The 23,978-nt window shown below is 36.0% G+C and overlaps 1 protein-coding gene across 1 annotated transcript in view; it reads right to left on the bottom strand.

Moving 5' to 3' along the window:
- Positions 1 to 23,978, bottom strand: part of TTC27 (tetratricopeptide repeat domain 27) — a 113,994-nt gene that overhangs the window by 8,102 nt on the left and 81,914 nt on the right. Inside the window, exons 12-16 of the mRNA XM_041477271.1 lie at positions 22,571 to 22,693; positions 16,212 to 16,439; positions 11,616 to 11,714; positions 9,927 to 9,979; positions 5,856 to 6,021 (exon numbers count right to left, since the gene is read on the bottom strand). Coding sequence (XP_041333205.1) covers positions 5,856 to 6,021; positions 9,927 to 9,979; positions 11,616 to 11,714; positions 16,212 to 16,439; positions 22,571 to 22,693 — 669 coding nt within the window. The remainder of the gene's footprint in view (positions 1 to 5,855; positions 6,022 to 9,926; positions 9,980 to 11,615; positions 11,715 to 16,211; positions 16,440 to 22,570; positions 22,694 to 23,978) is intronic.

Below are 23,978 nucleotides of genomic sequence, written 5' to 3'. Positions count from 1 at the left end.
TTCTACAGGACCTCTATTTAACAACCTGCAGAAAGTGAAAGAGGTACAGTGGATAAGATGGAAACTGGAAGGCGATGGAATACCTCCTTGGGAATCTCTGTTTTTAATGCCCTCTTGGTGAATTACTAGTCAAATCAGTTCCATCAAACTTTTCTACAAATACTCGTTAGTGGCCATACTTTTTGAATCATGGGATGTGACCTGCAGAAATGCTGAGCACGTGCAGCTGCTGGTGGGAGCTTGGTTTTGCATGTAAAAAACAGCAACATCATACCAGTCTTTTGTCGCAAAATGGACAAAGAAAACTAGAAAAGAGTGCCACTTCGCCTCAGTTCCTCCTCAGCAAAATAAGAAACAGCAAACTTAAATCAAGGCCGTAGATCATGTGATGAATTAGAAGAAAATAAACCCCAGAAAAGCTGTGGCTTATCAAGTGAGTAATATCTGTCCTGTGCACTGGAGGAGACACAGAGACTGGGGAAGAAATAAGGATTGCAACATCATACCAGTCTTTTTGTCCCAAACTGGACAAAGAAAACTAGAAAAGAGTGTCACTTTGCCTCAGTTCCTCCTCAGCAAAATAAGAAACAGCAAACTTAAATCAAGGCCGCAGATCATGTGATGAATTAGAAGAAAATAAACCCCAGAAAAGCTGTGGCTTATCAAGTGAGTAATATCTGTCCTGTGCACTGGAGGAGACACAGAGACTGGGGAAGAAATAAGGATGAAAACATAATGGAAGTTTCATCAGGCTTGCATTTGAGATAGGCCAGTAAGAGCTGCACAAACACCTTCATGCTGGTACTTCCTCACTTGTGAGCCTGTCATTGGGCAACTTTAACGCTTCAACATTTTTGTCCACGTGACACTAAGACAATGAGATCTCACACACAGCAGTATTAATATCAAGATAGTAATAAAACTAACTTCAAAGATGACCTGTGAATAGCTGCAAACCCTACAAAAATGCCTCACAAATCACAATGCAGTTCACTAGCAGAAAGTAATGCAAAAATTATGACAGTATCAAAGTATATCACACTCAGAATAAAAAACACACGCAGTTTAGCACTTGTGATATGTCACTTTCCTAAAAGAACTTTTCTTCCACAGAATGACTCAATTACAATGCATCCCAAAAAATAATGAGTTTTACCAGATACAGAAAATTCTTGGCAGAGCAACCCAAATCAATCAAAATGGCTGATAATTATATTAAATAAATCAAAGTAATACAAGGAGTGAAAACAAATATACATCTACCTGGTACCTTTTCAGAACTAATGGTATCACAGTATCATCTGAACATTAATTAAACAGCTCCCCTCTTGTCCCCCAAAACCCCAGCAGTTGCTCATATTCCTTATGATATGACAAACTTGAAGCAGTTCCTTCAAGATCTCTTAAAAGTCACTTAAGGTAACAGAAAATATGATCAACTATTAATAGACCAAAAGTTCTGAAATTCATTTATATTCATAATTGGGAATATAAAGCACTAAATCCCATTGTTAAACAGGTCTTCTATGTTAGTTGCTAGAAAAACATTAGCAAGTGTTGATATTTCCATTACTAAAGCACTGTAATAAAAAAACATAGGTGCAAGAAAAACACTAAACTATGTTCTCTTTTGACAAGGAACTAGAACTGGTCCGGAGGATTCACACACCGATGTATGACATCCTAACCAATTTTTCAGTTTAACAAAACTGTTAATCGAAGTCCAAATTTTAGTTAATGTGAATATCATAAGATAATCATCAAAAGTTTTAAAGCTTTTTTTTTCCACAGAGTCTTGACTTTGCTTACACTTCTACCACAATAATCCATTTCCTTTTTTTGTAACCCATCATGTAAGCTTTGGCACTACAGCAGTTAAAATGAAACTAGTGTCAAGACCCAGATTAAAGGGTCCATTAAACAGTAATGAATCATTAATGCTTGCTTGTCCACACTTGTTAAATAAAGTTATTTCAAACTGCAAGTGAATTGTACTAATCACCCAAAAGCATTAGCAGTGTAGCAGAGCTTTGCATTTTAGGTTGCCATAAATCTTAAAATTTCTATCTTTGAGAGATTTTAAACTGTCATACACACTAAACTACTACAGCAATGCTCTGTTGGCCCAAGATCCCAAACAAGCAGTAGAGGATTTTTTTGGTTGGTTGGTTGTTTTTCTTCATGCCTCTTTTAATGAGCTGGGCTCCATATGACCAGAGAGTTCATGTTTAGTATGACATCACACCATCTGCATTCCTCCTCCTCCTCCTCCTTTGCTTTTGCAAACAATGTGTTTACTACAAACTGAACAAAAGACACTGTGAGAAAAAACCTTAGAAATAAACCAAGTAATTTATAAATACAGCGATTTTCATCAGTCACTCTCATTTCACAAATGTTCTCCAAACAACTCCTTTCACATAAAAATTCTCTTGGTCAAACCCATTTTCAGATGCTTCACTAATACTAATCAAACTTGACAGTGCTCAGGAAAGATGAGAACCCTCAGATAACAGATCCAAAATGACAAATTTTCTGTGAGCTCTCCCTATTCCCCTTCCAAACTAAGGATTTTATAATAAAGACAATTGTCATTAGTGAGCTACTTAAATGAAGTAGAGCTCCAGAAATTAATTCCTACCCTCACTTTTCAAAATTCCCTTGGAACATGCTCTTGTGACCTTTACTTAGAAATGGTTTGGCAACATGAACTGCTGAAATGAGGATGTTACTTGATGGAAAGGGTACAAGAAAAACTTTGCTAGAATCTCAATAGCACAGAATTGCAAAGTGGAATCCTTTGTCCCTACTTCTGTATTCATAATCTTTGACAGCACATAATGAAGATATGGTTTCTGAAATACTGTATTGAAACAGTTTTTCCAACCACAAAATAATATTGTCATTCACAAGACTGCAACACTTCAAGTAAAAAAGGTTGACTGCCTCCATAAGCACACATGTGATGGAAATTAGTATAATCAGGAATTGCAGAAACATTCCAGGTACATTTACTCGCTCATACCAATAATTCAGAGACCAAACTGATGATTATAATAGGTAAGGCTTTCTCCTTGGGTACTTTTTAGTGACTGATTTACTAGTGGAAACTACAGATAATTCAGTTAAACTTTCTATTTTATTACATAACAGATATATTGAAGGTTTTCCAGATATATTTCTCAGCTTTGTGAACATTAAAAGATACATGGAAATGTGAAAAAATTTAAGAACCAGTAAGGAGAGAAGGTAAGAAAGTGTGCTTTCAACATTTATACGCAATGCTAGCAAACTGAGACTTTTAAAACTGTCCTTTGCTGTAATCTTTTGCTGCATTGTTGCTCATTTATAAAGAGGTCTTTACTTCTTCCTTGTCCAATTCTGTCTGTAGAATCTGTGCATACATATCTTCAAGCTTCATGATATCATGATCTCAGAACTTTTGCCACAGGGATGGCACTGTTAAATAACTACAATAGCACAGAAGAAAAATTTCCCAAACCTGTGTGCTGTACTCAGAAGACTGGCAGAAAGGACAACAATGGCCTAACAGAAATTACCAATAGGAATCTGAATGCTTTACTATTATTAGAAGAAATCAGTGATATAAAAATATGACTTCATGCTATTCTGAAATAAAATTAAAAAGTGTGATGTAGCTACAGAAATCAAGGGCATTTCACATTGTATATTCAACTGCACACTTGTAATCGATACATTCAGTCTCACAAGGGATATTCTGCAGCAATGATTTTGCTAAAAGCAGTTGGTTTTCACAAAGAACTGGAATCCATGACTCTACTTGTTTCTTCCAGTCCTGTGCATATTTTTTTTTTAATTCCTATCTTATTTCTCACCATTATGTCATGTAGCTTAGTAGTCTATTGACTAAAATCTATGATGACTACAAATACTAAATATAACCTGAGAGAAGATCATACTATGTTGAATGGAAACAATGGTGTATGTTTTCATTTACTCATGCTCATGATTTCACACTGTCAAAACACAATTGCACAAGATGGTTATAGATCATCCTTATTACAAGCAGCCCAGTTGGAAAAAAGGAGAGGCTTACCAATTAACGGTGAACTTTGTAAACAATTTCACAGAAGCTTTTATTTTTATCTGCTTTTTTGTTTTGCTATGAAAATACTCTCCTCTTCCTTGTAAGATAATTGTTTCAAGCCTGAAATTCTCTAATCAGGCCCTGAGGTTTTTCTTGGCAACTAGTAAAATCCTCCTAATTGATGCAACTCTATTAGAAGTTACAATGGAACCCATAAAACACTTCACATATCAGAAGCCAAAGTTAAAATTAAAATGCAAAAAGACTTTAGGAAAGATACCATATATACTTCTGTTAAAGTTTTAAAAGTTGTATGAGAATAAGATGAAAAAAGTTGGGCAACAAAAATAGAAATTTAATACAAGCAATATCCTCAAATCCTTTAATAAAATATATTGCATAAAATTTGACAAATAAGAGTAATAGGCATCTGTATCATCTCAAAATATCTCAAATGGGCAAATATATGTAGAAACCTCTACTCCTAGTCAGCTGTCAGTCTGTTTTAAATAATACAGTAGACCACTCCTAAAAATGTTATTTTAAGTAGCATAATTGAGAAAAAAATTAGTTGAAAAAAGCCAACTGTCTACAAGATGCTCCACGACTGGCCCCACCAGTACAGTACTCTAGCTGCCAAACACACTAATCCTTACCACATATAACACAGTTTTCCATTTACACTCTTTAGTGCTAATGTTTAATGTTTAGCTATACCAAACCTGAATACAGAATGTTATCCTGTGCATGACTGGCTTTACTATTTACTACTTAGTAATAAGCATTGCACTCATGTAGAGTTTGTTATTAAAAAGTAATGTGAAAAAAGTATTTAACATCCCTATCCCCCCATGACCAAATGAGATGCTTCCACAATTTTACCTAATTCTACCTGCTCTCTCTCTCCTCATCACTGGACTCAAATTCACAGGAAAGCTACTTTTTCTCTTTTTATGGGACAAGAAACAAAACATACTTGTGGGATCCATGAGCAGCAGCAGCTGGTTCCTCTTACCCTGGTACTACAGAATCTCACTAAGCACTCATAAGCTCTTCAACCAGATCTGCTAATTTTGCAAAGGCTCTTGAAGGTGTTTTATTACTCTCCTTGAGAGATTCTTTGGCTTGCCTTTCAGATTCACCTTGCTATTTTCACTGAGTGTGCAAAACCCTGCTAGGATCTGGACCTGGTTTCAGGCAAGGCAGCATCCCAGCTGAGGCTGTTAAGGTAGGTTCTCTGGATTTTGTCTAGAGCATATATTTACACACACAAAATTTAACTGAACTGAACTACAGTGAAAGATGAGCAAAATACCTCTTTCATTTTTCTTTGTTCTGGTTATTAAGGACCAATATTATGACTGTAATGCATTCAGTTAATTTTCAAAGGCTCATTTGTGGAATTTTCTAACACATGGGAAAAGCTTCCCTTTCTCTAAATAATTGATACTATTTCTGACACCAAGATATGCAGGAACCATACGGAAAGATGGGATTATGCACTGTGTTTTATATAAAAATAAGTCTTGAAACTGCAAGGCTCATGCGTGTGCTTTCACAAAGTCTGATGCAATCTGGATGCAAAGGTTTTCACTTTTGTCCAGTTTCATTTTAAATATTTATTCTTAAGAGTCCAAATCTCCAAAACTTAAATCACTTGCCTACATAACATCATTGGCACGTGAACTATCTTTACTGATACCGCTATCAGCAGCTGTCAGCAATCTCTGTCTCTGAACAAAAATTAGTGAACATATAGGATGACTAAATATGAAAATTTCCCCACCTGTGTATCCTTGTACTTTTCTTTTAAGTCCATGAGCCGGTGATAAGCTTTAATTGCTTCTGAAAACTCTCCAATGTCTGTACTGGTGAGAAGATAGTTCTCCCATATCTGCCAGTGCTCATAGTTGCATTTGAGAGCTTCTTGGAGGGTTCGAAATGCTTTGATCCTAGTCAATAATAAAATAATAATATAAATTATTACAGAAGATTTCTACACTAAAATCAGTTGGCATAGTATCAACTAAAAATTTAAAATCAACTAAAAAAAAATTAGTATCAACTAAACATTTAGAACACAATGCCATGCAAAAGCTATTGCTTGTAATTTACAATACTGATACTTCTTTAATCTCTCCTGTAAACTATTTTGTATTAGTTCATACACAACAGTACACTCTGTGGTTTGAACTAGGTAACACTCTGTAGCTTGAACTAGGTAAATTCTCTCAGCTCTTGTAATTATTTTTTTTTCAAAAAATGTATCATAATTTTGCCATCTATGTCAATATTTTCCTTTCCAAATTTTTATCTGAAACCATGAGAAAATAATCTTACTCATGCTGCAGTTGTAACACACATTAAAAAATGAAAAATCACTGAGTTCATGATAGATGCAGAATGGTATTGACATATTTAATCACACATTTTTAATCCCATTTATTTTAAACATTTGCACATGGCAAACATGCATATCCATTGCACAGAAGCCCATAATTTTCAACCATTTTTATCCTTAGGTCAGCTGGAAGGTTTACTTACACCCTGTGATCCCTGATGCTGTGCTGCTCAGTACAAATGTGTCAGAATGACCCCAAACACTACCAGGGTCCTTCTCCAATCTGACCCATCTCACACTGACAGGACAAAGTGTTATGGAATAAAGGTGGACAGCACAATTCCTATAAAATCATCATCAAGTTACAAAGCATCTTTAGTTTTTCATATGCATCCACTGCAGTCAACTCTTGACCATTTGCTTAGGAGAGCAGTAATGCCATCCTCTGATAAGAAAATGCCATCTGAAGCATGTGTTGGTGAGGTTTGTGAGTTTACTGTTTAAAGCCTTTAACATACTACCAAAAGTTGCAATAAATGTGAAACTTTAAAATAACCCTGCTAGAGAATTGGAATGATAAATTTCTTTCTAAGAGACTGAAGTTGGACAGTCACTCTTAGTTGGACAGTCACACTCTCAGTTGGACAGTCATGATATGTAAAAAACCACAAAGGAACGGATTCCTTTAAATTAAGACTTCAAATGGAGCCTTTCTAGGCTGGTAAAAAAATCTTTTTTGGTAAGGCATAACAATTCATCTTTTCTTAATAAATAACATATAAAGTTGGCCTGTTATCAAAAGATGCAGTTCACTTGCTCTATATTGCATGAGTAAGTTGTTAAAAGTGCTTTCTCTAAAGAAAGACAGCCCAAAGAAATTGTTGGTTAAGTTTCAGAAAGAGGTTCCAAGACAGCGTAAACATCCCAGCCAAGACAATGTAATATCCAAGTAGTTGATCAGGCCATTAGAAGTTTGAAATAGCTTGGTCAGGTAGCTTGGTAAGTAACTGCCAATCTAAGGCCATGATATTAAGAGTTATCAAATACACACAAAGAGAGTGGACTGATAGAGCAAAGTTATTTAAGGAGAACAGGTCATTTGGCACAGAGCAGAACAATCTACCATGCAGGATCTTCCCCCGTCCACTCCCCTTTTCTCTCTCTTCTGATATATTGATAGATGTGATGCTGATGAATAAATGTTCAAAGAGTTGAGTTTTCTCCACTGTTAACAATCTCACTTCAGACCCCAATTTTACCAGATTAAATTAGAAAAGAACACAGTTCTGTTCCTTCTGTGGATTTTGCTACAATGGAAGTTGGGATCTGGCAGCTCTCTGACAGGCTGGAAGGTGCTCTGCCTGACTCATGTATTGTTTCTGCAACTGCTCTTCACCATCTGTAGGGTTAGTCTGTATCATCTCCCCTACTTTCCTGAAAATCAGTAAGCTATCAGGAGGGCAGATGCCAGTAAGATGGAAATGTGAAAGGTAGTCAAGATAGCAAAGGGATGGGATGGAAACAGTATTCCACAAATCACCACTCCTGCATGTATAAAATCCTCTAGATTCTCAAAGCAAATCCCCAGTGTATTTAACCAGTCACAAGATGATGGAGTATCCTTAACCAGTTAAGTAAATTCATACCCAGACAGGAAACAGTAGGCAGTACAAATACATTATCTAGTCTTGGAAACCAGGAATCTTTCATAGAAAGGACAGAGGGCCAGTCCCAGTTTATTCTGAGAAATGTGAGACCTAGATTTCAAAGACCTCCTGTCACACTAACCAAAGCATGGAGTCTGTTTTCATCACAATTAATTTTTCTGGAGGAAATTCAGAATACACAAAACTTGTGGAGTTTTAAAAAGCAAACAACCCCAAAAATCAACAAAACCCCTGTCCTTTGGGTGTTAGCAAGTTTCTTGCATACACTTTTCAAAAAAATGTACTTACGTTATATTTGCCTGTTGTGTGAGACTCTGCCAAGCCTTGGCCAAATTCACAATCTATGAGTGGGCTGAATTAAAAGCCTGTTTGGAGTAAAGCCGTAATTTTTTTGAAGGAGTGAAAGAAAGCTATTAACTTAAAAATCTTAATTTTGTTTTCCTTCTTTTTAAATCCTCTTTCCACTTACTTTTTTTTTTCTTCTGGCAGGCTTGAAAAATAAGAATTTATGTATCCCAACACAAATTATTTAAGTGTACTGCTATAGATATTCTGCTTTGAGAGAGTTAAATTAGCTCACATCCAGTCTTGACCTACAGGTGACTACACAAATAATCAAAGAAGTTGCTATTCCACAGCAAGTAGAGGCCACACTCGACTATCAACATGTAATACTCACTTAGAACTTACTGTACATTGTGTTAGATCACAAGAGTAGATTAAGAATAATAAAATTCAACCAGTAAACTGAAATGAATCACTCAGTAGTTTCTCAGCCTTGTAGCAGATTAACAGACAGAAAATAATTTTGATTAAAAATACTTTTATGAAACAAGCACAAGCCAGTACACTGAGCATCTGACATTTTGAATTGTATGGAAAAGAAGGAACAACTACCACATGAACTGTACATACTCAAGGCACTGCTGAAGGTGGAAGGAACTACTGAAAACTTAAAACAAGCTCTTGCTTTCTATTACTTTTTAGCCTTGTGTAGTTATTCTAACACTTCATTTTCTCCTCCTTCCTGCTCCCATTGACATATCTATGTCCTAAGTCCATACTACTTTTCATTTTCCTATATATGTTTATATATTTACACTTTTATACAAGCTTACTATTCTTTCTCTCTTTTTTTACTTTGCCTCCTGACTATGTAACCACATAAACTGATGTCAGATTTCAAGTAAGATTTTTAAAAATAATTTATCTTATTCTCTTGTTTCATTCTCGGGAACAAGTTATAATGTCAAAATTCTTAAATAGTAAATTCTTCCAGGTAAACTTTTATTACATTGTGTTGAAATAGAAAATAAGAATGGCAGTCCACTTAGGTCAAAGCTTTTTGTATGAATCATTAGATTTGAGGGAGAAGAGTAAGCCAGCTAGCATGTGTGCAGATTTCCATCTGCTTTTGTATATAAAAACCAAACTATCTGGTTTTCCCTTAAATCTACTGAGGAAAATATCCTATGAAATTACACAGCTCTGAATAAATAGTTTGCTTGAAATGGACATATCTTCTTAACTTCACGGTCAAAGTAGTTTTTATTATTCATCTTTATTATTAATATTTTGCACTGATTGTACTTACGACATCATAAACACTTCTAACAAGAAAAAAGTATAGAAAGAGGCTGTTACTTATATAAAAAGTTACAAAATTATTTCCTCTAAAATAAAATAGTTACTAGTAATTCAACCAGGGAGAGAGAACTGAAGGGCTAAGAATTGCAAAATATAAGTTAAACACCTTATAATAATAAAAAACTTAATGTCAAAAAAAAAAAAAACGAAAGCAGTTATTTGTTTTGGAAGCAGTATCTTTTAGTTATTTTGAAATACTTACTTCTGTTTTAATCTGATATAAGCAGTTGATAAATTGTTCCAGGCCTCAGCATTCTGGAATGATAAAAGGAGAAGTACAAAAAAATTTATTCACTTACATTGTGCTTATTTGATAAAAATAAATAAGTGAAACTGCTGCCAAACATCATTGCTTTTGCTAATCACACATATTGACACCTACCTTCCACATGGCAGTTAAAATATTGCATTGAAATATAAATTATTATATTTAAAACTGAAATACATAAATATTTGACTACATCAGCAACAATCAAGTATATAAATATAAATTAACTGCCTTGGGGTTGCAATACACTAAGTCAGCTCTTGCCTTCAGTCTCAGCTGTAAACAGGCATCCTCTTCTAGGATCTAGCTGGGATGGCTGGAAAGGTCGCTCCCAGCAGCTCATCACCTCTCACCAGCTGGAAGCTACTTAAACTGCAGCACTCTGTGTTGTTGGACAGAAGGGATCTCATGTCCCCTAACACACCTCAGGTAAAACCAGCAGAGATGAGCAGAGATGATTCCTGCCCTTCGCCTGACACTGCAGTTAATATGAAGCCCCATCATGGAATTCAGCTAAATGACAGCTAGAAATGATTTGAAGAATAGAGTCTGAGCACTGCAATGCCATGTAGTCTGGTACTGAAGGCTATCCTGAGGCTTAAGGAGCATTTTACTGATGCTGGGAAACCGTTCTGAGACTTAATTCATGAAAATGGTCACTACATTGCTACAGCTGCAGACATATAAAGATAGGTTTTGCCTCCAACTGAGAGCCAGTCCAGCACCTTTTACTCATAAAATACCCACCAATTAACCTATGGAGAAGTCAGCTGGCTTAATTATATGAATACAATTAAATACAGGCCCTAGAGAGATAAGTGGATCCAAGTAAATTTACTGCATTGAACAACAACAAAAACCCAATATATTAAGTAAGAATTCCATTGATGTCTTTATGTACATTTTTTCCCCTAAGGAAGTTATTGCATTTTATAATAAAGAAAAAAGAATACTCTGTCACTTCTTATTGCTTTCTCATTCTTTTCTCCAAGAGAAAAGAATGAATAACAACAGTTTCTATTGAGTAGATGGCATTAACTCTAAGCAAGCAACAAGCTGACAGTCAGGCCTTCTGGCAAAAGTATTGTCAGTGTACTCAGGTAATTCAGCTGGCACCTTTACTGTCTCAATGCACATTCAAATGACAGTATTGTACATATGCATGCCCTGCATCCTGAAAAAATGGCTGAGCTCCATTCTCCTCGTGCTCCTGAAATATACAGTTACAAATTTACTTGTCACATGTAAACTTGACTTTTTTTTTCAGGAGAATTTTACTACTTAGATGACTAAATATTTTAATATAATTTTTGTTTTATCTCTTTTTATCTCTCCTCACAATTTAGTCATTCCCATTTGTCTGTTTTAGCAATGTGTGCAAGCATAAAGGAATTTTTCAAATATATTTTAACATTCACACACTCACACCTGGACAAAGTTAAGTATTGGGTAAGTATTTTTATGATGCCTTACGACAAAAATATATCCTTCATGAACAAGCTTAATTTATTCAAAGGGCTAAGGTTTAAACAAGTTTTTCATTATTACTTGGCTTGTTTATAATGAAAACATCCTTGCTGCTTTTAGATAAGCTATCTGAATCATTTGTTCAAAAGTACATACATCTGGTTCCAATGTCACACAGCGCTGAAATGCTTTGGCAGCACCTTCGTAGCCTTCTAAAGCAATGTATGCACAGCCCAAGGAAAACCATACACCTAGCTGGAGAGAAAAAATTAATGGTTACCTATGTACATGGATATTTTAGCACAAAAGAAATAAGTTGGCCTGGGAAAACACACAACTCTTGCTGATTTTTACCCGTCTTCAGCTATGATAGTATTGTCCTGGAAAAAAATAATATCCTGTATGTTGATTAGAGAAAAGCTTTAGGTTTGAAGTTTTAATAAATATGGATAAACAATGGTGTTGACTGCATGAAGATAACTTAATCATTTGTGAAGTGCTCTTTTCATTTACAGAATAAAGTGATAGCTACTTAAGAGGTCTGCATATTTTGTTTTCATTTGTGAAAAATCCACATTCACTTTACGTTATTACAATTAGGTCAAATGATACATTAGGAAATGTTTTTCAAGGTAATCACATTTTATAAGAAACATCTCAAATGACCAAATGGAACAGTTCAAAAATTACAGTTCTTTCTCTTCTCAGAACATGGACCTTCTCAAGTTTCTATTGCAATGCTTAGAGATAGAAATGTACTTAAATAATGCCTTGCACAGAGAACGGAACTTTACCAGTTCAGTAATCTTGCATTTAAAGTCTTCAGTTGTTACAAGCAAATACCTCTCATCAATAAAGACTCAACCATGGAGGAGAACTCAGCACCTCCCTTCCCCATTCCCCTTCTCAGGGAGCTGAAGAGAGCAATGAGGTCATGTCTCAACTTCCTTTTCTACAAGCTAGACAAGCCCGCTCCTCTCAGGATGTTCCTTCCAGTCAGCCCTCTTCCCAGCTTTGTAGACCTCCTTTAGACGCTTTCAAGGACCTCCACATCTTTCTGAAATCGTGGGGCTCAGAACTGCACACAGTGCTCAAGGTGAGAACTTCAGACAGCAGGATAATCCCTTATTTTGACCTGCTGGTTGTGCTGCATTTGATGCATCCCAGGATTCGCTGCCCTCTTGGCTGCCAGGGCTCACTGCTGGCTCACACAGAACTGCTGTCCAGTGGTACGATGCATGGGAATGGTACAAAGCTGCACCAGGGGAGGTTTAGTCTGGATATTAGGAAGCATTTCTTTACCTAAGAGGGTGGTTAGACACTGGAACAAATCTTCCCAAAGGTTGCTGATGCCCCAAGGCTGCCAGGTGTTTAACAGGCATGTGGTGAATGCCCTTAAAAATGTGCTTTAACTTGGTCAGCCCTGAACTGGTCAGCAGTTGGACCAGGTGATCATTGTAGGTCCCTTCCAATTTAAATAGTCTGTTCTACTCTAAATAGTATCAGATAATGGCATAAATTTTCATAGCTCTTCAACAGCAAGTTCCTGATTTGCCACATGGTTAATTCTCAAAGAGCTGCAAGCTAACCAGTATTAATTTTTATAAAAGTTTCATAATTCAGAAAATTATTAAACCCTAAATACATTAACAGAACATTTTCTGACAGCATTATGCTTTTTAAATGCATGCAGTCAAAACAAAACAGGACATTTTATAACCTGTTGCAAAATCAGTCCAGGTACTACTACTCTACTGCAATAAATTCAGACATTTCTCCATTCTATATGCCAAGGTCAAAAAAACCCGCCTAATTTTTCTAGGGAAGTTTTTTTGAGAGGGAAAGAGGTGGAGAAATGGAAGATGGAAAACCAGGTCACATTAACTCCATATTGTGCAACAACATATTACTTCTTGAGGTGTCTGTTTAATGTTTATATTCTCTTGTGTTTTGGGTACTAGTTCTGAAGCAACTAACTCAGATAATTCAGGTTCTCCTTAGGAAATCATAACAAATATTTAAACACAAAAACATTAATTTTATTTTTTTTTTAATCAGGGATTTTACAAGGTTGAGGATAACACTGTTGGCTCATACACAAGCAGCTTTTACCTCTACAAACTAATTGCAAACTGTAGCAAACATTCTTACAGTTCTCTCCACTTCAAACTCATTTTCCTGTCTCTGAAACTCAACTAATATCTGCTCCTGACTTAACTGCCATTAAATTTATAGTTAATCTGCTTCAAAGTTTAGATCCCAGAATACAAACACATGACATTGATCTTTGTCAGACCCAGCAGGCTGGTGGGCAAGCGTCATGATACTGAGAAAAGAACTGAACAAACTTTTGCTTATGAGGGTGTAAGTGGATAGCCCATCCCTGGAGCATGTGGATAAAGAGATGAAGATAGAATTAGCAACTACATCTGGCCTGGGCAAACATGAAAACCTACTTTTCAGCATTGTCAACCTGTCACTTTCACGATTCATAAACTCATCAATCAAGGAAGAAACTCCACATGAAGAGAAAACTATGTTTCTCAAATTTTAGATGGCAATCCTAATAGTAAATAACCATATAGTCAATCTAATTTCTTAAGGCTCTTTTGTCCACCAGCACTCCCACATGGCTGCTGTCTCATTAACTCCCCTTTATATTATTTTAAGTTCAGTAACTTCTGGACAGGAAAAGCGGAGGCAGAGACCAGAATGATCAAGTATGAAATTGAAGGTTAGTTTCAATTTTATAGCTCAGGATACAAGTTAAACAGTGCTTCTGTAAAGGCTGGGAGGAAAAACAGTCACTGCATATCTTATAAATGTAATGAGCAACAGCAGCACAGTCTCACTTCTGAACTGTGCAGGCTTTCACCACTGGAGAACTGACGGTGTGAGCTCTTTGACCTCTGGAATTGTTTGTCAAGCCTTGCAAGATGCTCATAATGAAAGTACAAGAGAAATGCGTCTGTCATCCACAGTCGTGTACTAGAACAAGCAACTCCGTGAGCAGCAGTGCTAATGAACACAAAGACTGCCCAAAGACTGAGAGAGTGATTGTCTTATATAGCAAACACCTACCTCAAAGATTTCAACTACACTTGAGCAGCTGGCTAAAAAGTATACAAGATTAAAGGAGGGTTGAGAAAGAATGATTTTATCCATTACATATTTTGGGGAATCACTTGATGCAGTCTAAAAATCTCTTCTTTCAGAAAGGTTTTTAATAACCACAAAAAATTAGAATTTCTTTGTAACAGGGAGTCTTTGTTTACCTGATAAATTATTCACAATTCTGGGAATAAGTTCATAATTTAATTAATTATTATTTTCCTTGTGGTAAAGTCGTCCTTGCATTTAGAATCAATTTCCGCTCTGCTTTTGACCCACAAGATGCCTTAGAATAGGAAACAATTAATTTCTGTAGTCACAGAATAAAGACAGAATTTAGGAGATGGTTATGTCAATCTGCACTATCTAGCTGCTCAATCTGTTTGTTTGAAACAATTCAACTGAATCTTAAAAAGAGCTTCCTAAGCAATAAGAGGAGGAAATGTTCACTTTCCTATATGGACTGGCCTATTTTTCCTGGATTTCCTTTCATTCTAAACTTCCTTTGGAAAGCATACAAAATAAAAAAGCATTTCAGCAGATATTTCTCAGTTTTGATCTCCGTAGGCCATCTCCTGAAGCCCTTTATTATCTGGAAATCCTCTTGATATAAATAAAATTCCTATCTGAGTAACATATATTTTGCTGGCATTTTTAGTCATTTTATTTTCCATTCTAAATATGTTTATAAGTTATCTGGAGTTCATTTGAATAAGAATAGGACTCTGATTTATTGGAATAAAATACATCAGCAAAATACCAAAAAAGCTTCATGAAAATGACTTGAAAGACTGGAGGCACTTAAATTTTTTCTAAATCAAAAGTCCATTTAGTCACATGGAACTTAAAACAGCAGCTTCAGCAGTGTTCTTTGAGGGGCAATGAACAGAAGGAGGAATACCCTGCTTTTGCATGGACCTAGAAATGGCTATGAATAGCACAGTTTACATACATAAACAACCACAAAGCTTTTTTAACTTCTGAAGACCTTCCACAGGGTGAACCTTATTGGGAGGGGATCTAGTGGCTGAGAAACTGAAACAAGATTACAAAAGTTGTCTGCAGAATAGCTTTCAAAGATCAGCAAGAGAAACCAGCCTCATCAAGAGAACTCTTTCCATTGTGGTTTCAATTTTGATGCATTGTTGTACTAAAAGCAACTGTCATCACAAGCATAACACAGTGCTTCTCAGTGACTCCAGAACAAGACAGACCAGAACACTCAAAAAACATGTCTGTGAAATACAGAGATGAGAATTTGTAACTCAAAGCCAGGGCAAACTCAGATAGGGCAAAGGGAAATTTTCATTAAAATCTGCATTCCTCTTGTAACTGTTTTGCTTTATACCTTGTTCATAATTTATTTAATGGTAATTATTAATTTGCAGTGGTTTCATCTCTTTGAAAGAGCTCTACAGGCAAAGATTTATGTGCATGCAAAGACCTGGATGCAAAAGGATGTCTTCATTTCCTACTACCATTTTTAGCCAGTTTTCCAAGTACATGGTGTAAATTTTGCTAAGAATAATAATAAACTCTTATTTTGGTAACTATGCCCAGAACTGTCTTTTAAAGAAGTGTCATCATTCAAAACTGAACACATGAACTAAAACCAAAGCCGTATGTGCGTAATTTCCCAACCTGCATGGGGTTGATCTGTACTGAACGTTCGAAGCACTCCACACATTCCCTGAATTCCCGGTTGCGGAGATGGAGGAGGCCTTTGGAGCGCTGGGCGCGGGCGCTGCGGTGCCTGGAGAGCTCCCAGGCCTTGTCGTAATACTGGTGGTCTTTCAGAACATCACCAAGCAAACAATATAATGCTGGTGTTTCCTTCTTCTCCAACTCCCGCCTGAGTATTTCTTCTGCCTGTTAAAGAGAAATCAACACATAATGAGACAATTTATTCTCAGTTAATTACCTACCTAAACAAATCCTGCTTTAGCACCTTGCAGTCATTAGCTGAAGATTAAGAAGTAGGGCTAGTGAGGAAACAGTATCTTCATCCAACACAGCACCAAAGATAAAGTCTAGAAAGAATCTGGTTTCAAAGTGATGTTTAAAAAATACTTCAGCATAATATAGTGGCTTTTGGTTTAACACACCAAGGAAAATTAAACCATAAAAACAAGAAAGAGCTTACTCCTTTAATTACATCTTAGGTATGTATTCTGTCCCAAGAACAAATATCAGTCCTGAACATCAAGCCTACACCTAATTCACAGCAATGAAATACCAGCACCATCAAGGTATCTGCAATCCTAGAAGTTTATAGTTTTTTTACATGTCCTAGTAAGTAATCCTGCAACAACTCTCCTTCCCTTTTCTCTAATTGCCCTTTTCTGAAAATAACGATTTCCATCCTGTCGTGTCTCACATCGACTTTCACACTGTTGGCTGTGGAAATGCTATGCTTCTGCTTAAGATGCAGAAATTGTAAGTTTACCTAAATGTTTGAAATAAAATATATTTGAAATATATACAGCTTGATGGAAAAAAAAGTCGCAGGCTGTGTCTTCCAGACGTCTATTATGGGCTGTAACAACCTTTCAAAAGCTATTTTTTTCGAGGCTACTATCTTTGATCTAACAATTAGAAATTATTGTTTCTCTTTTAAATGATAGTCTGCTTTCTGTGGCTTTTTGAAAAGATAAATACACTGGACAGATGACCGGTTGTTCAGACGGAGCTGTTACCTCAGTCCCCCACCGCAAAAACGTAACATACACAATTCAGATCAATGTCATTTTTCTCTTAGAAAATATCTACTTGAACTATCTAAATCAGGAAAGATCCAACACTGCCTGCCACAGAAAAAAGTTCAACATTGCAACTTCAGTAATTCTTCCATCATAGCTCGTTTACCTGAAAGGAAACCTGATATCATCTCTGCATCTAAATTATTACTGCTTTTCTTGCATAAGAATTGCTTTCATTGACCTTCAGATGATCTTCAGAGAAGCAAAGTCTTTTACTACAATCAGTAAAATTCATCAAATCTATCTGAAAATCATCTTCAGAAAAATGCTAGGTTTACCTTGTTTTGAAATATTTAATGCATAGCAATTTTAGCATCTCATTCTTACTATTATTTTTGTAAAGTAACAGTAAAGTCTACAAATATTTCAAGTGCACAAGTGTGAAGAAGAGTTTAGATTTCTAGAAGAATATTAAAATTAGCAAAAATAGAATCCCATCAAGAAGAAAATTGGTGGCAAATTATTAGGTAAATAACTTGACAGCAAGTGTTTTTAATTGCCTGTGAAGCAGCTCTCTAAAAATCACCTCAGAAACTATTATTAAACCTATAGAATTAGCCCAGCCAAAGCAGTAGAAAAATCTTGCCTAACTAGAAGTCTGTACTTAGAGAATCATAGAGCAGTTTAGTTTGGAAGGGAATTTGAGTATCATCTAATTCCAGCCTCCTTGCCACGAGCAGGGACACTTTCCATGAGACCAGGTTAATCAAAGGCCCATTCAGCCTGGCTTCCAGAGATCTGGTTAAAGTGCAGTTTACTTCCTCTTAACTGCCTCCACTAGTTGCTATAACATATTATTAACAGACATTACAGAAGATTTTTCTCTTCTAGAGCAGAGAGAGCTGATTTTTTGCAGTAACCACATTAGACACCAAAAATACAAGGTGAGGTTTTTTCCCATTCACATTGAGAAGCAAGATTGAAATGTTGCTGTATAAGGAGATACAAGGTGAAAAGTGCATTGCAAGATGCATCTTCACCACTTCCTCTGCAGGGCACTCCCAAGCTCAGATTGCTATCATGTGGCAATGCCTAGACTGGAAAGACAACCACTCACTAATGGTGTTTCACATTTAAGGGCATAAAAACACCATGTTCTGGTCTAAGCTTACAAGAATTCATTGCCAACATAAATACTTCAGCACAAAGATAAAACAGAGAGTTAAATAAGCAGAAGTCTGACTTTTTCTTCATCTGATTAGCTATCTGATCACCTCTCTGGCATGTTGCAAACATTTTTATTACTTAAATCTTTAAAGACTAGTACAAAGATCAAACTAAAAGAAAACCCCTGTGTTATCAAAATATTTGCCTTCTACAAAACCAGATAATACTCAAAAACTGGATTTCTCATTTTGCCTAGGATTTTGTGGGGGCGGGAAAAAGAAAGAACAAGAAAAATCCTTTCTCATAACTTTGTGGTAAAATGTTTTTTAAAAAATCACATTTAATCTTTGCTAAGAACCCTGCTTCTGCAAAAACAAATCTTTCCTTAATAACAAATATTATCAAAAATATCTTTCACACAGTGCATGTAACATAAGTAAAAGAAATACAGCCACCTTACTCATTAAAGGGATATTAATTACTAATAAGCATGTTTATAACTAAAAGTTATAACTAAATTTAGAAAGATTTGATAAGAAAATTATGAATTAAAATATAACTTAAAAAAAAAAGCTGTATAATCCTCACTGAGTGAATCAGGTGCATTTATAACAACACTGGTTTTTCACAGCACAGTCTACACCAGAGGGAATTCAATAATAACCTCAAAAGTCAGTTGATTTAAACACAAGAAAGATTTTGGCTCTTATCTTGTCTTCTAAACTACTACGAGTGGTATGGGAATTAAACAGGCAACAAAAATGTCCAATCAGTAAAGAGGGGCCTAGTTTAAACAAAAGGTGGTGCCTTTTCATTACTCACTACATAGACCCCTGGACACCAAGTTCATGATGCATCCTGCATCTGGCTTCCCAACCCTAAATTTCCACTTGTCATCCCATCCATGCATTCCCATTAATTTTATACATTTCCTAAAAGACCCTATTAGCCTCACTTTTCACTGATCTAGCAGTTCTACTATTTTACAATTAATTCCTTTGCTAGTTCAAAGTATTTCCTAAAAAGTAATTTTTCTGCTTGCACATAATTTGCTTACAGAGAAGTAGCATGAAGAAGCAGTACAGAGGAGAACGGAAAAAGGCAATGAGAGAAAAGGACAGCTCTTTGGCTTTCATCTTCCCTGTAATTTAATGCAAGAGCCTGGGTGACACATTTGCTCCTCTTTCTTAGCTTTGTAACCACATATAGGAATGCTTACCTGCCTTCTATGACTGTTACTATATATAGTGGAATTAATCAAGTTCTTGAATGAGCTCATGCACTAATCAGTGTAGTACTGTGTCACATCTGGGAAAATGTACCTGACTTTAAACGTGGGCTTTTGAGTTCTTGCCATAATTGTGTTTCCTCATTCAAATGTTTTGAGGTATCTGTGCCATGCAACACAAGAAAAATAACCCTGTAGAACATGGTTTGCTGGGATGTGTGGTCTAAAACCAGACTCTGTATCAAGCTGTATACTCTCATGAGATGATGGAATGGAGATAAGGCTGAAAACAGGCTGGATGGAATATCCACCTGATGCCAAATGGCTGATCTCACTAATCTATCAAAGGTCAGCAGCTACCATGTTACAGAGCTCTTGCAAGGGAGAAAGGCCTTCAAGTGGAAGAACTGAAAAGTCACATCTCTCGTTCACCCTTTCCTTTTCTTTTAGCAGGGAAATAGTACCATTGTTAGGTGGAAGAGACCTCTTACACCTTAGACAGAGTTGTCCAATGTTAATAATACTCTTGAGACCTCTGGGTACTTCTCACAGTTAAAAGAAGGGAGAGGGGCACTTTTCAACACCAGTTCTCACTATACACACAGAGATGTCTCCTTTTGCAACAAGTCTGTTAATGGGATACAATGAGTAAAATACTTCAGTGAGAAAGCCACAGCAACTCTCAATATACTGTGCATTCAGGTTTTGTAATAGGTTTTTCTCTTTGTTCTGTGCCATTTTGCTCATTGCTTGGCACTCTATTAGTCTTCTGTTGACTCATGTAATAATATTAGTTCCGACTACTTTTGTTCAGGTTATAAAACAAATTAATACAGAGCCATATCTAGTAACAGTAACAAATCCTCAAAAAAGTTTGCTAAATGTTAGTAACATCTTACTCTGTAAATTTTGTACTGCTACATGGCCCTGTTATAACCAAATGAATGACATATTTTCTAACAGGACAATGTGGAGCTTCACATGGCCTTATCTATATGCTCTGTTTCTTTATCAGCAGGTAATTCCAAAATAGGAGGAAACTTACTTTGATGTGTAAGTACTCATCACATTGGTATTGCTGATATTTAGCAGTTTTATTGGATTTTTCAGGACTTAAATTCAGGTTTTCTACATAAAAGCATTTGTGAATGAAAAACATAGAGAAGTTTATTAAATAGTTTGTTCTTTTGCGCAGATATATGCTAAGCCCATTAATGATTTGACCATCTAGTGGCCAACATACTACTCCAGTAGATTTTTGTGCATTACTACAAAAATAACTACCAGGTTTAATAACATCAAAACACTTTTCGTAAATATAAGCAGTTCACACTCTGAACACTTTGTAATAAAGAGCACAGATGTTCATTCCACTCAGTGCACAGCTACATGTTTCTAATTTTCTGTCTTTTTGGTCCAAAACTAGCTTTCTTCCAGCAATTCTGTTATTTCATACTTAGACAGCATTTTCTCTATTTCAAAGCACAGCACAATCCCTCATTCTGAAAACATTTCTAAGCAGTTTCCTGTGTCAGATATCCTGTCCTATTCTCTGAGTGCCATTTTCATAACTCCCTAAGGGCAGTTTGTGAATGTAACTAGGACAGAATGCATTTCCAGGAAATGGAAAATATTGACCTCTATTTCTCCACTGTACTGAGAAGATTGTGATATTAGCATGCTATCCCCAAGGCATGCATAATGTGGCACAGAATTTGCCAGCAAGACATATCTGCCAGTTTATAATGAACAAAATATAAGCTTTGGTGCATGACTATTAGAAAAAAACATGTAAGTATTAGGCATTCTGCTTTTTTTCTATCAATTGAAATTATATATCTCTAGTCATTAAGCTTAAATTATATTAGACCATAATGTTGTGCTTGTGGTATCGTAAAGGCACATGTACATCCATACATTTAATGCTACCATACACCAAACAGAGGGAAAGGAAGGGAAAAAAAGAAAAAAAAACAATTTTTGTCTGAAATTTGGTATTTCTGAATATCTACATAAATTCTGAAAACACTGCTTGATCGCATAAGTACCTGCTACAGCCTGTGTGAGGGTTTGCACCAGAAAGAGAACAGTTAAAGTTACATACAAGTAGGCATTGCTTCCAGGTATGATTTTCTAAAATCTTCCTACCATTGCTCTAATAGTAAAAGCAAAATAATCAACAATAGGAAGGCTAATATAGCCTGCTGCCAACAATTTTAAACAGTTATGTCACTAACATGCAGAGTTAGGTGATGGCTTTTAATTGTCTTTTGAGCTGATCACACACAGTGGTAGCAGTGCTAAAGAAATTATGGAGAAGTTCAGGAAAACAGCAACACAGACTTAACAAGTATAAGTCTTTTAATCTTACACCACTTCTTATCTCAAGTGTTTGATTCTGTAATTTGAATATGTTAATATTAAGCAATTACATACATCAAACACTGATGTTACTCTATTTAAAGTGTTTTTAAAAACTACAGCTAATAGTTTGAAATCTAGTGGGAAAGAAAATTAATATCTCCTCCAGACACAGTTCCAAGACTCCATCATGAATGACTGCTACAACTTTCCTGAAATGCCTACACTGCTGTTTATCCATAGTAGTTAATACAATTATCCTTGAATATTTTCAAGGATCACTATCACAATCTTCTTTGCATCTCAGGTTGCTTCTTATTTACCAACTTCTATTTCATGTGGCTATTACTCCAAGCCAATTCTTTTAGCATTCACAGGTTATGACAAGCTCTTATGTGTCCATTTTTCCTAAGCAGATTTTCCTGTGATGACAGCCCTGTAGAAGTGAGTGTCATTAGTGATTTGCCAGCTAAAGCCAGACAGTCCTTCACCTTCCAGATGCTATTTCAAGATGGGATCTCAGCTACATGAGACATTTTTCTTACCTTTCCATGTTGTCCTGCTCTTTCATAGCAGATTACTGCATCTTCCCACATTTCCAGCTCCTCGAATATTTGTAAGGCAGAGCTGGTGCATCCCAGCTCAAAGAGTAAGTTTGCAAGCTGGCGCTGGAAAGACAAGAAATTCCAGGTAACTGAAAGCAGCAAATAATGCCTACAGTTCAAGAAGACATTAGAGGCATTTCTGACATCAACAAGAAGCAGACAGATAATATGGAATTATTCTCCTGAAACTTCAGGTTGGAGCCTTAAACAGCGTATATACCTCAAAAACCCCTCCACCAACTGAATAAAAATGGTTGTGCTTTGAACAATTTAACAATATAATACAAAAATAGAAATGGACATGGCAAGAATGAATTGACAGATATGAACTTCCAGCCCTTAAATGAGGCCCATGTGGCTGGAGAACAGCTGCAGCAGGATGTTGGGAATGCCGAGTGGGAAACAGAGGCCAAGGAAGGGAATTAAAGCCCCTTCTAGCAATGCTTTGTCACAGTAATCTGCACCTGTGGAGAAACAAAGATGGAGAGAAAGGCTCTGATACAATTCTGTTCAGTAGCTGTGAGAAATCACTGTCACAAACAGCCACTGCCAAATTGGGTTGGTTTTTACAAAAACCAATATTGGATTTGAGTTTAGGTTCAATTCCCTATTTGAGTTTTCCTCACAGTTCAGTCAGCTGCTTTGTTATTTCAAATTCAGCTATTATTTCAGTGTACTAATGAAAATAAGTGAGTCATGTCTTCAATTCAAAAACAAACATGGCATGTTTTCATGACTTTGAAAAGTCATCTTTGGTCTTTATTTTTTAAGAGAAGATTAAAATTGCAAATAGTTTTTAACTTTGAAGTAACATGCACTATGTGTTACAGATAGACAAATAGGTTTGAAAAATAAATGGGAGCATTCTGTGTATGGACAGCTACTTACGCCCCACACACAGTTAACCTCTGCAGTGGACTTGGTGATCCTGAATGGACTCAGTGAAATTCTCTACATATGTTATGAACCTGTCTCTATTGGTTTGGGTTCAGTATCTGTTGCAAATCCAAGGAGTTACTAGAGGGGAACAGACTAGGAGTAAAAAAAAAATTAACATCTGGCTACAATTCTTTCATATAAATATGTAACAAACTCTGAAAACCTCTTTGTTAGCTTGATATTAATCACTAAAGAAAAAAAGTTTTATCATTGTCTAAAACTAAATATCATTAATGTTTAATTAAATTTGCTCAGTTATATTTGGTAAAATTTATATATGCAATGTGTCTTCATTACTATGACAAGAAGATTGAGTCATCTTTCATTATAAATCCCTATTTTAGCATTTCTATCTTTGGCTTAGAAAACTGGCTTGGATTGAAAATGCCACTCTGACAACTGGAAATGA

The sequence above is a fragment of the Pyrgilauda ruficollis genome, unplaced genomic scaffold, assembly GCF_017590135.1.
Source record: "Pyrgilauda ruficollis isolate IOZ18807 unplaced genomic scaffold, ASM1759013v1 scaffold4, whole genome shotgun sequence".
Lineage (NCBI taxonomy): Eukaryota > Metazoa > Chordata > Aves > Passeriformes > Passeridae > Pyrgilauda > Pyrgilauda ruficollis.
Note: the sequence above shows the minus strand (reverse complement) of the source record. Positions and strands in the feature narration are given on the sequence as shown.